The 15,115-nt window shown below is 36.2% G+C and overlaps 1 protein-coding gene across 25 annotated transcripts in view; it reads left to right on the top strand.

The window, feature by feature from the left end:
- The window catches only part of LOC136432507 (neurexin-1-like), a 217,832-nt gene that overhangs the window by 77,173 nt on the left and 125,544 nt on the right, over window positions 1-15,115 (top strand). For 17 of the 25 annotated variants that reach the window (XM_066423836.1, XM_066423835.1, XM_066423833.1 and 14 more), the window contains 3 exons: window positions 413-433; window positions 688-717; window positions 4,415-4,435. The exons of 2 other annotated variants lie outside the window; for them this stretch is intronic. In XM_066423836.1, the coding sequence (XP_066279933.1) occupies window positions 413-433; window positions 688-717; window positions 4,415-4,435 (72 nt within the window). The remainder of the gene's footprint in view (window positions 1-412; window positions 434-687; window positions 718-4,414; window positions 4,436-15,115) is intronic. 6 more of the 25 variants (XM_066423852.1, XM_066423849.1, XM_066423842.1 and 3 more) reach the window with 2 other exon arrangements.

Below are 15,115 nucleotides of genomic sequence, written 5' to 3'. Positions count from 1 at the left end.
ACCTTGGTATGGAATATCTCTGTATGGTTTTAAATGTTGTAGTTAGCAATTGACGACATGGGCCTTAGGCATTGATATTTCATCTAATAGTAAAAATTGATCTAGAAAATGATATCTAGACCTCAAGGCTTTTTTTCGATAATGGAAAAGCAATCATAATCGCTGTGCTTGAAACATTTGAAAATTGAACTGAAAGTTTGTGCATAAGTCTTGTAACATTACAGATACTTATTATTGATAAGTAATAATGACAGCTATGTCATTTGATGGGGAGCGAGGGTTATGTAGGTACCAAAATACCCAGTTCTCTATGATTTCACTTTCATTGTAAGATTTATTAAAAATGTATCTTTTGATGCTTTGTCAATGTTATCAATTGAAACTAATTCAATCCATTTTCACTTCTCGACAGATGCTCCCCTAGACTACCAAGGTAACAAACAACAAGACATCCGAAAAATTTCTGTTTTCATTGATTTCAAGTTGTAGTTTCAGCTGATTTGCATTATTCAAATTTCAACTAAATGTCTGTTCTATCTGCTTTTCATTCTCTTGAAATCTGCCTTTTTTCCAAACAGAAAGTATCTGACTGTGACTGAAATTTATTGGTATTGATATTACAGATTGAAGGAAGATTGAGAATTTTTTGCATAACTTTACTAACTCCGTCTTTTTTACTCTTAACAGATGACTCCGTAGACAATTATAGATATCAAGGTAATAATAACGGACAATACAAGTTGTTCTTCTTTACATAGTTCTAATTGCGTACAAAGCCAGCCCGATTGTATTTTTCTTATAGCCATAAAGTCTAGTACTATACACATTTTACTATGCTTTAGGAGGATGGACACTATGTTTAAATGTTATACCCTATTGTTGCCCTTGTCGGCATTACATTGCAATACTGGTACAATTTTAAGGATAGTCGCTTGCTCCTCTTAACTTTCATCAACATAACACTATACTATCATGATACAAATGTTGGAGAGAATTCTTTTTAATTCAGTTTTTCCTTCATTCTTTCTCTTTTTCCGCTGTCGACAGAATGCCACATGTACACATCTTATAAATTTGCTCGCTATTAATAGACTGAACATACCTCAGGGACGAAGGATCAATAGATGTTGAAATCATTATTTCAGGAGTGAATTGCCCACCTAGGGTGAGGTTTTCTTGAGGGTATTGTTTTTCTCGACAGATTGACTCTTGAAGTTTGTTTTTTATGGCCAGTAGGGGTTGTTAGAACTATCTTTGCTTCAGGCGTCTCATAATTTCAATGTTAAGTTCCAGCATGAGGTGAACTTGTATTTGAATTGACGCTTGAATGGCTGATCATCTATAGCTAGTGTACAACACATCTTCAACGGCTGGTAGGAAAAACTTAAATAACTTGATCAACTGATGATTGGGTTTGTTGACATCAAGGTGACCAAAGAGCTTTCACTTTATGTACCATTACACTCATGCCAACTTGAATGTTATATTGGAAACCAGAACATCAGCTACTCTCAGATCCAGGAGCACAATCACTGTTGTAGATATGTCATCAACCACTGGATGTACTGAACTTCTTGTATCTGGCGGACATGGGCTGTGTCCTCGAAAGCTTTTACTTTGGTTTCAGCACCAAGGACAGTGCTAGTAGTTAACACCAGCTATCAAATTTTGATATCTAAATTAATGGCAAAATTCCAAACCTTTTGTTTCATTATAGTGTCTCAATAGCAATTAATATTTCAGCACCGAGGACAGTGCCAGCAATTTTTAACCACACTAAAAAGATTATAGCGATTTGATGTTTAGAGTTAGCTAAAAAATACCAAACTCTTTGGCATATGATGTGCTTGCAGGAGACCTCACTGTGGACACAAACAAACAGGCACAGTTTTGTGTTGCAGCAGCCACCTTTGATGGTTATTCCCATGGACATGTCCTTGAGGGACACTAACCATTCCTGAAGGCAGTGGTTGGAACACCAGGAATAATAGAAATTCACTATTTCTGTATCATCATATATATCTGGTCCTTCCAAATTATTCCGAACTGTTGCTATTGGCATGAAAGTGACGTGCTGATGCTCTCCGAAGTGTCAGTTCGAAGATAGCGTATTAATTTTTCAATAAAATTCATCCAAACCAATGGAAAGGTGACAACATTTCACTTGAAAGTGATAGCCTTTCAGACTAAATAATTCAATAATCACTGAGCGATAAATTATTCATTGGATAATAAAGCTGTTGAATGCTAATTCCTATCAGCAGGAATTTCGATCTCTTATGGCTTCCTTCAGTCAATACAAACTGATTTTTCTCCATGAGTTGCGTTATCAATTGCGACGTGGTTGTCTGAAGTGTGCAAGCATGATCTTTTTAAGTGTCTTAGCCTCTAGGCTATGGTCTATTCAACTTGACAAGGAGAACTACAAATGTCTTTGACTGCTCTTAAGTTTTAGATAGTTAGAATAGTGAATGATGTCTTTGAAACATTACAATCCTGTCACTATCACCAATGTTACAAGCTGTTTTATGGAGAGCAATAAAAATAATAGGTTTGACCTTCAGTAATGGATGTGGTCTGTCTGCAGTTATAAGAAAAGTAAACTATCATCTATACTCAAAACATTTTGATAAATCTGCTTACTTATTAATTCATTAGACTGAATTTTTTAGTCAGGTGAAGAAAATTTGCAAGCCAGCCTGAAATAACTCGGAAAGCAAATTTCTAAAGTAAAGAAACACTATCAATGATTTTGGAGAACCAAATTATTCTTAAAAGACTGGATGCAGCACTTCTCATGCAGAGCTAAACTTAAGAGCTGTTATAACAATATCTTGAGCTGGGCAGACCCTTGTGTATATGTAGGAGATGTGTTATTCATCAGGTTTCGGAGATCTGCCAGGTTTTTGTGTAAAAGATCGTGACTGGGCAAACAGGGGGAGGACATAGACCCTGAGTTTGTCTCGCCCTTTGTGACCTTCGCGATCGCTATAAAGTTGCATTTATTCTCCGACTGTTCATTACGCAGCTTTCATGCGATGGAGAGTGTTGACCTTTGCAGAGGTTAATGCTGTTACACAGTACATAGCCCTCACCTAGGTCAATGACCTTAAGTCTACATGTAGGTTTACTATTAGAACAGACACAGCACCTCTAGAGGCTTGAAGTGTGTCTTGCAAAATGGCATTTTGCACATTGAAAATGATGAAGAAAAACTGAGTTCAGGAAGATCATCAGAAATTCATAACTGTTGGGTCCAGAGAGCAACTTCATTGAACATAGCTTCATATTGTAACTGGCTTGTAGCAAGTTTTGACTCATAATCATGATTATGGTCCATATTAGTATGGGATTTCAAAGAATAGTGGCAGTTTAGAGGTCAACAGGCAGACAATAGAAAAATTGTTTTTTTTTTCTATTTTTCAATGACAATATGATTTTGGACTTCACATATTCCTTGTGGAACTGATAATGACAATCGTTTTATTCCTAGATACACAAACATGATTATTGCATAATTGCATAGTTGACCAAGGAGGTAATTTAGACCCAAATAGTGCTACTGTAAGTTAACAGTATCTTGCACTTAAATGTGTTACAAAAAGGGTTTCCAATAGATGGTTATCTGTTAGTACCCAGGTTTTTTTACATGTATTGAAGATTATAACAATATACAAAAGCGAGTCTTGACTATTCTTCGAAATTAGAATTCCTTTTTGTAGGCTTTGTAGTTTGTTACACAGGTGTAGGTAGATTACATGTACTAAATTTAGATAATTCCTTGTGAATGTTAAGTCTATTGAAGAGTGGATGGATGTGTTACTGCAGTGTATAATTTTATATACATGTGATAATAATCCAGATAACTTAGTTCTTGCATTTTTAAAGTTTATGTGTTTGTATGTGTATTTGTTATTCTGTAGATTTCACTAGGTCTTAGCCAAATATAGGTATCATCCCAATACAGATTACCTAGTAGGCATTGTTAGATACCATTAAGAACACATGTCCAGATGTAATTAGCATATTGCTATTGTTATCACCTGGTCACTCATAATCTGTTGGTGGGGATGATATCCTATCGTCACAAACAGATAACTGGTAATTTAATTACATTGAACAACAATAACCCAAGCACTTTTTGCCCTCCCAGATTTTTGTACATGCATGTCAAGATGTTTTTTGACTGTGAAAAAGATGATTGATGTCAATGTCTGCATGCTACCTGTGCGCCCCGTGTGCGTTCATTAACCACTCCTCAAGTCGTCTTTAATCCATTTGTCACAGGTATCACAGCATGTTAAGGTTCGATCCTGTAAGTCTTTCATTACGTGTGTAGAACAGATGAAAAGCCTTGAAGAGCACCTCTGAATAAGATCAGATGTTGTCATGCCCTTTTTCTTTCTTTTCCCAGCCATGTCCCAGAAGAAGAAATGTGAGTCCTCCATTTTCTTGTCTCTATAACACCAGACCTGCCCTTCTCTCGCTGGTTACTGTGTGGAAGTGGGAGGTGTGGAGATGTGCGTGTGTCTTGAGTGATGACATCACTGCTGTCCTGGGCTGACCGCCTGCCTGCCTGGCACACTTTCAGGGTCAACCAGTGGACACTGCCAATCACTTGCTAAGAGCTACACTTCCCTATTTGAAAAGAAAGAAAAAAAGATAAGAGAGGAAGAGAGAAAAAGAGAGGAAGAAAGTAAGAAAGAAAGGAAGAGAGAAAAAGATAAGAAAGAAAGAAAAGAGAAAGATAAAGGGAGAAAAAGTAAGAAAGAGATTGTTTGCAATGCCACTGATAACATTACCCCAAATTGTGATGAAAGTTGTTATTGGCTTCTTAATCTATTATACTTCATGTGTATATGCTGTAAACAAATTAAATCACACTTAACAAAGATGTGAATTTGCTTCTGCCAAATTGGGATCGCAGGAATCCAACTCAAGTAAATATTGTATCAGAAAATCACTTAAGTTTCATAATCAGACCAGTGCATTGAATTATTAGATTTTTGCAAAATTTTGACATTTATCAGAGTGTAACCGATGTATAATGCTAACTAGAAATTTGGCCAGTTTGTGTCTTTAGTTAATGATTTTCAGTCACCTATCTGACACAGGATCACCATTAGACTGCTAACATTTTAATGAGATATCTTGATGTGACCTTGAAGAATGTCATTGCCAGATTAATCACTCCTTGGCCACGCCCACTTGGCAGCAGACAGCTGAGTGGGCGTGGCTATGGAATCAAAGAAGTGCTGTGATTATATTAGGAAAAAATGGAAATATTTCAGGATTCAATATTTGGATACGGTTTGGTTCAATTTATCAGTGCATCAGTCAAGCACTTTGGTATTTATCAAATTCTCTGATTTTGAACCATTCCATTAAAATTTTGATTAAAAAAGGCATCTACCTGTAAAATTAGAGCCTGGTTATAAAACAGTGTGGTGGTATCATAACTAATTCTCAGACACAAACTTGGGCAAAAAAACACAAAATGGGTAAAAACAAAGCAGTAAAAAATGTGAGGCGTTTTGAGGCATCATCACTATGCTGAAATATTGTTATCATTTGACCAACATCGAAGTTGTAAATGTATACATCTCAACAGTAACAGCAAAGGTGAAGGTTAAGAACAAATTTCATCCCTCCAAAAATCACATTCTAATGGTAAGTACCGTTGTTGACGTGTAATATTCAGTATACCCATTAAAACTGCAAAGAAAATTGGTAATATCAACAGTACGAGGGAGTTAATGACTGTAGTAACAGTCAATGGTAGTGTGATCCACAGGCAATTTGGCTAATCTTGTCGCAGCAAAATGACTCCCTCTAGCATTATCAATTAAAGCATTTACCAGATACAACAGCTTTCTAATCTTAAAATTTGATTCAGTCAACTCAAAGCAGAAGCTAACAAGCACCATTCATTTTCATGCAATAAGCAAAGGGAAAACAAAAATCAGGTACTTATGTCAATTCATGATCTTGAATAACAAGGGGTAGGTAGATTTGAATCAATGGCAACTAAGATCCTTATCGAGTCAGTTTGTATCACCTAACATTAGAGGGATGTTGTCTCAAGTTACAAAACTTGCCATGATGATCTTGTACCTTCAAATGTGCAACGAAATTCTTTCTTACCAATTGTAATTTACCTGTAACATGCAATGTTGGAAACTGTTAAAAGAATTTTGAGAATTGCCACATTCACAGTGTTAGGGTACAGTGAATTTCATTGTTTTCTTACCAATTGTAATTTACCTGTAACATGCAATGTTGGAAACTGTTAAAAGAATTTTGACAATTGCCGTATTCACAGTGTTATGGTACAGTGAATTTCATTGCTTGAAGGAAACCTGTGGGGAAATACTCTTAAACTGCATCAGGCATGTTCCCATTTAAACTTCTCCCTGCTGAGAAATGGTAGCCAAATTGCTACTTCAGTGTGCTAAAAGTTAACTTAACCTTCTCCCTGCTGCCTAACCCTTGTAGCCAGCAGAGAACTAGTAGCCAAATGTGCTAAATGTTAAAGTGGTGCCAGGCTGGCAGATACTGGTCCTGAGGTAAGCTGTGATGTCATCAGTATAACAGATGATGAATACATGGACAATAGTCATCATAACCACTGTGTAGTGTCAATTTTTTGCCACCGATAAAAAGTATGAAGTGTGTGACAAGTAGTATTATTTCTTCTTTTGGGATTTTTTCTTGCATGGAAAATCCTATTCATTTTGTGCAATCATGTTGAATTTTTGTATATGTGCCACATTTTGTACATTGCTTTAGGGTTATTTCAAGTTAAGCAAAGTTCCCTTCTAGTTGTGTGTTCATGAAGCTGTTAATGTTCAATTGAATCGTAAAAAATACTGTTTTTACTTATCTAATTTTAATGTAAGATAACTGGGGTGATTACGTAATACGACGGGATAGATTCCATGGATCCATTTCAGAGAGTTGGTATCCTGGTTAATGTAATATCAATGCTTCGCTCCAAAAATTAATTGTCTGCAACCATACATTATCTCTTCAAAAGGTGACCCCATTCAAACTGGATTAGTTTTTCTATCATAAAGTTCGGTTGATTGCTATCGCAAACCTGTAGCTCAACATACCTCATTAACATAATTTATGTATGTTAACTTGATCAAAAGATTTAGGTTAATAGAAACAAGATTTGTTGAAATTATTTATGTTTTCAGTAGCAAAATTAGCTTTTGTTGTGTAATATGGATATGGGGATTGATATCAAGAAGTAGTTTTGATAAATGAAAAAGCCTATAGATAACATGATTAGAGCCATGTTAAGGCTTTAGTCTATTTTGCTTGCTGTTGATTTACCCAGGGAAATATATATTTGAGTATATAGTTAGTGAAAATCTGTGAGTGGGCAATGTGGAAGTGCTAACAAAAAAATGTCTAAACTTCAAAATACAGACAAGGCTTAACATTGATCCAGCTCAAAAAACGTTGTCAAATTCAGTTAGGACCAAGTTGTGAACTTTTACATTTTCAAGAAGTCAAAAAGATGCTATGTCTTCAGCTACAGTACATCTATATGCTAACAGGATCCTTATCAGTCAGGCCACAGGCCTTCATTTTTGAAACCTACTGTAAACGATCTTTTTCCAGATAATGGTAAGCCCTATGGTTAGGCTACAGCAAACGATTTCTATGAATGACATCCATCTTAAGATTGCTGATAGGATCACTTGAGAACAAAACGTGAGGTATACGAAGTTGTTTTACATGGGATACATATTTATGATCAGTATTACGTTGCATACAGTTTTTTTTATAGAATATTTGCTATAAGTGATGAGACTTCGTAACACATTCAACAACATGTATCTTATGTCACTCCACTGACAGTAGTTTAGAGCCAATTCCAATTTTGTGTTAATATCACCCGAAAGCATAGTACATGCAACAGTGATATTAAACTTGACAAGTGTTCATATCAAACAGCAGCGATATCAATATGTGATTTACATTAAGTTCTTTGGAAGGTGGCACGATTCCAGAATTATCTGTCCCTAGTTAACATTGTTGTTACCCAGATGTATTTCACGCTACAATTTAACTGACAGGCAAATGCAGTTAATTCGGTTCTACAGTTACATGACAAAAGTGCTGAAAAATTATTTGCAGGTATATAAAAGTATTGATGCATACACAAATGTATGTCTTAAGCTACAAAATTGCAGAACATAGGACATGCAGTCAATATAGGGATACATGTATGTAGCTAACGGATATATAGCTAACCACCTTCCTCTAAAAGTATTTTGGACTGTTCCATCTTATATGTCTGGAGATCTAGCTGTAGTCAGGAACATTATAAAAACCTCCCTCACCTTACGTTTGGATTATTAGATTGTTCTTCAAAATGGAATATAGTCTTTTAGATCTATGAAATGAAAGACAATCGTTTCAGCAATATCATTATATTATAAAGCATCAGTAGAATGGATGCATCAGCTCGGAATACCCAGTATTTGGGGAAATGTTTCCTTGTCAGCTTGCCAAGGCGATGCAGAAATGGATGTCATGTAATGGGAGCCGGTTGGCTCTGCTCCACTAATTGTGTTAGATGCAGCGCACTCCCGTACATCAGGCACATCGCTTACGCACAGCTTCACAGTACGCTCCGATACACACCCCTGTGCCATTTTCTTGGCCCGGACGAAAACTTGTTAAGGGAAAAGGCGATGACTCTTGCAAGTAGACTTTTCATTCAGCTCTTCTTAATCGGTGCATAACGATCTAAGATCCTTCGGTGTTAATAAGGGTCATAGTCGGTAGCAGGTATAAAAAGTAGGCAGCATAACAAGAAGTATACAGAACTAGAAGCCGTCGTCGCAGTTTTGAAAAAGGTAGCAGCATTCTGTTACAGAATGTAATTTTCGATATCTGTCAGTCCTTGTTGACAACACCACAGATTATGTCACTCCACAAATTATACGCAGTGCAATCTTTCAAGTCTTGAGGTAGATGTCAGTCTGTGCAGCTATATTGACTCCAAATTTTGCAGTTAATAAATCAGTGTTATTGCATATCCTTTATGTGTAATATCTCTCTCCCTCGTATAGATGATATATCATGTATCATGTCTGTACAGTTGTTCCTTAATTGATGCATTTAAAGTACATGTAGGCACCAGCAAGATCTGACTTGAAGTAATGTCGACTTCACAACTGGCTCTCTACAAACTAATGACTAGTTTTATGAATGTTGTTCAGGGCCTGTTTTACAATGTTTTATGTTGTAATTGAGCACCTGCTCCCAAAATAGCATATAAATCATGCTGAAGGCTAACAATAAGAAAAATAGAGCAGTTAACAGATAGCATGTGCCCTGTAGATATTGTGCATTGTTTGTTTGTTTGAACCTTTGTTAATTCATGTCATGATTTATATGGAATTCGACACTGCGTACGCATATTTCTTCCCTTTTTCTAAATCGCACAGACACTGATGTTAGTTGTTTCCTCATTTTTTTACCATGTTTAATTTACTTGAAGACACTTTGGCCACTTTGGGAAAATTCCAAGTCTATCTATCTAGTAAATAATTGTCTTTGAAGTCGAGCTCATTCGGACAAAGGCCATTTGAAAAATCTTGAGGTTGTTAGATTTCAAACCAATCTCAGAACAATCTTCAGATTCTTTGAAACAATCTTCAGATTCTTTGAAACAACCTTTGGATAAAGATTTTTTGATTTTCAATAACACATGACGCTTCCCGCTGGGTTCATTATGATCCATATTTATCATTAAGTGACATGGAAGTTTTTCACAAAATATCAACTTTGTAAGTATAAGCTGTAGAGGGCTACAAACATTTGTCCAAAGTGCAATATTTAGTCCAAAATTAATCTGGAGGGTCTTTCTAGTAAAAGACAATAGGTCAGCCTGGAACAATTCTTCACCACAGAACCCAGTTTGAATGGCATGACACAGGCCAAGAAAAATTTACAGTCCATTCATAATTATTCTTTGTGGAAAAGCTGAGTTTTCTTCCCATGGGTTAGACTTTTTGCTCCATCTATACATGTATGCTATTTAGAGGAAAATAGCATTTTGAACAAATTGGACGAGAGGCAAATTACATGTAACTCGTAGCATCTAAACAGAAGTAAAAGTGTTCAAAATAGTCGGTGTCTCAAAAATGTTTTTCATTTCAGTGCCAGTCTAAATTTTGTTTCATGTTCCTTAGATCTAAAATTTACAAATATTCAAGGAAACATTTCTATAGAATATGCATATATTACCTCCCATGGCCAATTTTTCTGAAGCAGCCCCAGGTACTAAACCTATCATATTCTCATTATCTTGTCACTCTATACACGTCATCCTTATCTCACATTGTCAACTGCACGCCCACACTCGTACTTGTGGTGGTAAGACTGAATAATCCTCCGGAATAATTTCCACATCAACCTGTAAATTACCAGGAAATAAAACGTGCCCAGATAGAGAGCATGCAGCTAGGCGAGTGACGTGTGTTCTGTCAATGTCTGATGCCGTGAAATCATTCGTAGATTACTTTCTTTGATGTTGTATGCAGGGATTTTTCCACGTCTTAAAGAGCTATACGACTTAGTGCTTAGACTCAGGCACTCCAGTGACATATCAGGTACTCAAAGTGTCCCAATTTTTCAGTTAGAAGTCAGTAACATGCAGTACTGCAAAAGGGGAAATATTTGTGCAGATTTAATTTCGCATTGGTTAGAAAAAATTGTGTGTTTGCGGTGGTTTTAAGTTTGCTATCAAAACTGCCATGTAGGGTTTTACGGTAAAAGGGAAAATGTTTGTTGTAATTTCAAGTTTATGGTGAAAAGGTCACAATGATACAAGTCTAGTTCTTTCCTCGTATTCATATTCAGTTCCAGCAGGATGCTATAGGCTCTACTTTATGTAACAGGTTCACCTTTAAAAGAATTGCTGCCTCCACTCGGAATGTTTATGTATGTTACAAAACTCATTCTTCTCTTCCTTTATGAAGAGACGCCGTGATTGAAGATGGCAGTCGGACCAAAGCCGATAGATAAACCCCTCTGAAGACAAATGATACTATCTGCTCGGATCTGAAATTAAAATTTTGACAAAGGGAAACTGGGTCAGTCTATAAACCCACTACTTTGTCAAAGACACGGAGAGTTGCACGCAGAATATCCAATCCCAGAAACGGTCTGAGGAAAACATTTTTCACTTTGACATTTTGATGTATGTTTACATGGCTCCATTATCATATCAAATACTGCTTCTGGCTTGTTTCTGATTATGAAGCTACCAGATTTCAATAAATCACCTTGATGATGAATATCAAGATGGAAGGATCATAAAAAAATGCATTTTGAGATATGGGAAATCAGTACTTCTACTATAGTGTGTCATGTTATCAAAATAAGTTTTAGTTTCTGTCTTTAGATAACTTTGCTTACAACAACTTTTCTTTGGTTATGAACAAATTACAACATGCCTAGTTTGCAGTTAAATTTGAATCTGCGGGGTTTTGTAAAGATGCCCAGTCAGGGATACATTGTTGAGATAGCATGATAACACATTCCTACTCAATAGACATAGTTATTTATTGCAGAGAACATATCACACTAATAAGTCATCACATAAAATATTGTATCACCATTATAATCTGTGGTGATAGAGGTGAAGCACTGATGGGTTACTAGCTATTGAAATTTACAATTTCTATTGACTGGAGTTATACAGAGGAAGATCAATGTTCATCGATTGAAGAAAAGGACAAGTTAGGGAGGAAACTGACTCTGATACATAATCTTTATCCATACAAAGTGTTTGTTAATGAAAATCAAGATGATAATTCATCTGTAATACCAAATAAATATTTGTTGTTCAAACAGGAAAAGGATTATAAGTAACCAGTATCTGCTTAAAAAGGTTAACATGCACAAAGGTGATGTCATTTGTATGTATGTATTGCGCAAATTGAACATGCTCGGATTTATCGCCACTATTTAGAGACATTAAATGTATTTCTAAGCAAACTGATAAAAAATTCATTTTGATTTTAATTTTCAGTTTCCCAGCTATTTCAGTAATTCTACCAATCATCCATTGAATCAAGGAGATTATATCCAAAGGATTAATGATAATGGTATTTTGTTAATAGCATTCTGTACTGCGACATAACTTGAGGAATTCTTCTTTTTTCCTATCTAAAATTGAATTTAGGGTTAATGTGAGTTCCCAGATTTGTAAAAAGAAATGCAGCTTCCTTTATTTGAAAAGCTCTAAGATCAATGCTATTTGAAATGTAAATTTGTAAATTTAACTGCCAAATATTTTTCAGGATGATAATGATTGTTAAATCAGAAACATCCATTAACATTTATCCGCCAGGTAACATACATGTAAATCCGCCACTTTCAAAAACAGTGGGTTTGATAAATCCCTAGTGCAGCACTTCCAGGTATGCAAAGTTAAGACGTATATTTTCAGGTTGGCAGAGTTATGTATCCCAGGCTGGTGGAATTATATATGTTAGTAGATGTTAATTTGAAAAAGACAAAAATCATTAACCATCAACGAATTGTTATTCTCTACGGGGCCAAAGTCCCATTCTTAAGTCTCGTCTTGCCTCATAGCATCTTGAGACACCTGAAGGTCAGGTGAAAAATTGGGAGGATGTGTGTGGGGAGTGCAGATAGGCAGGTGCTAGCCTGTGTACGCAAAGATGAATATTTAATGAGCCTTGGGTTCAGGGGAATTCCGAAGCTTCGCTTTTGCTGGGGCGTAGAAGGTTATAAATTGCTGCAGGGGCATGATTGTATTTGAATGTGATAAAGTCTCATTTCATATGTATGATAGTATCAGGAGTGAAAGGTAATAATAACATTTAGAGAGGAATAAAGGGCCAGAGTTAGTGGGAGTGTGGAGGGTCCTGCTAAGTCGGATGATACCTAGGGCACCTAGGGACACATCTATGTAGAGGATCGATAATAGTGACAGGCAGTGGTTTGGATGTTGAAAGAAAAAATCATAACACATTGAAATATTAGTGGCAGGACCTTTTTCAAAATGTACCTTTTTTCATGAGCATGCCAGGCCGACAAAATTTTATACACCTACATTGTAAATAATCATATCCCTCTTTGCAAAGAAGTGCCTTATAGGGAAAAACATTGTTCTGAAATCATTGTACCTAGATACATAAAGTGAAAACTCATTCAAATATGAATATCCAACACATAAAACATTACTAGAAGCGGTCTATTTTAATGAAGTGAATTGCATATTTTTCATGTAGCAAGTACTGTGAGAGTTATATATTACTCGGTATATGAACATAATTATGATGATACATAATATTTTCCATGCAATTAGCAACACATGATGATAATCATATCAGTTGCATCGCATGGGGGACTCATTACAGATTGAAATAACTTTAACATGGTGTGTGATAGTGATGTGTATTCAAATTCATAGATTTACATATTGAATAGGATGGGTGTATAATTGTATGGTCTTGACAATGTTGTGAAAGTGTGTCTGTTCCACTGTGTTTTCCATATAGCAACCTTACATGTAGTACACATGACCATACGATTTAAGTCACAAACAATTACGGCAACATTGGGACTTAGTTTTAATATTAAGTAATGTACAACTTTGTTGTTTGAATGAATACAATAATATAGTAAAGGGAAGGTTGAAATTGCGACTTACATTTATAGATACGATGAAAGTGTTTGAGTGCTGTTTTTTTTTCATGAACATGTCCACATCTACTGTATGCCTTGGAAACACCATTTTTTGTATCACCTTCAGATCTCCACCATTGTATAGAGATGTAACAATAACGAACTAACTTTCCTGCATGGTTTTCACCCTGCTTGTACTTCTAAGTTGTTTGATAAATGGCCACCTACCACTTTGCCAGTGCATGGGATTGTGAAGACCACACTCTCACTCTCTCCATGCAGCATTTCCCACATCTCAACCTTTCACTTTCCTTTTTTCTTCTTCCCTTTTTTGCATGCATGCAACTTCCCATTGACTAAACAGACAAAGGTATGTCACTGTTGTAACTCCATCTGGTTTTTTCCTCCACAACTTTGCCACTAACTGCATTTTTTCATGACTGCTAACTTTATGAAAAAAAAAAGAAGATCCTCCTGTCTTTGTGATGTGCAATATATGTGTCAGAAAGTGGTGAACTCCTTCGAGATGCTTATTGGAATCCCAGCTTTTTTTGCTCCACTCATAACCGTTGAAGGTCACTCTACTCTCCCCTGCCTCTTCAAGAGTTTCCCAACGTGTGGCGTAAAATCCTGTGAGGTCTCCCGTTAATGAGTTTGTGAGCCTCAGAACAATATTGTTTTTTCCAAGGTCGCTCTCAATCAGCTCTATACATCCGCTGAATCAGCAAGAGCCGAGTGGTTGCCGCCTTGGAATGAATATTATCTCGGAATCACACTCGCACACTTGTATTGTTTTTTTCACTGCCTGTTCAGAAACTCTTAAGAAGAGAGAGGGAATGTAGGACTTAACAACTGACATGTTGGAGTTGTAGATAACCGTAAACAGGAAGTTTGTCCTCTCTAAGGAGTTTGTCAATTTCTCTCTGAACGTGGCGTGCTAACTTAAGTTTTGATGGGTGTGGTGGTGTATGTTTTTTATTCGATAACTGACGGTTCTTAAGCTTTGTTTATAGACAAGTAGACAGTCTGACTGGAATCATTTTTTCATCCATATGAAAAACAAAATACATACTGTTAAGAACATGAACCAAGTGCTCCCTATAATTGATTTCCTGTGGGATTTGACATTTTTCATTTGTGCCCTCTATATTATGCTTCTTTTTCCACAGGAGTTAACTTACCTTTTGAATTAGTTCTCATATCAGGATGAAAGATGCCTGGTTCCTCCACAGTAGCAGAATTTTTTCTTGTTAGTCTCTGGCCGATGTATGTTTGCAGATTAGCCACTCCTTTTCAGAAACACACCTGTCACACATCTATGAGTGCACATTTGTAATGTACAGATAGACAGATCTGTTCCACATCATTCTGTAGGTACAAGTCTGTTCCAAATCTGTAGGACCTTGTACAGATCTGTTGCACAGCTGTT

Source organism: Branchiostoma lanceolatum, chromosome 4, assembly GCF_035083965.1.
Source record: "Branchiostoma lanceolatum isolate klBraLanc5 chromosome 4, klBraLanc5.hap2, whole genome shotgun sequence".
Lineage (NCBI taxonomy): Eukaryota > Metazoa > Chordata > Leptocardii > Amphioxiformes > Branchiostomatidae > Branchiostoma > Branchiostoma lanceolatum.
Note: the sequence above shows the minus strand (reverse complement) of the source record. Positions and strands in the feature narration are given on the sequence as shown.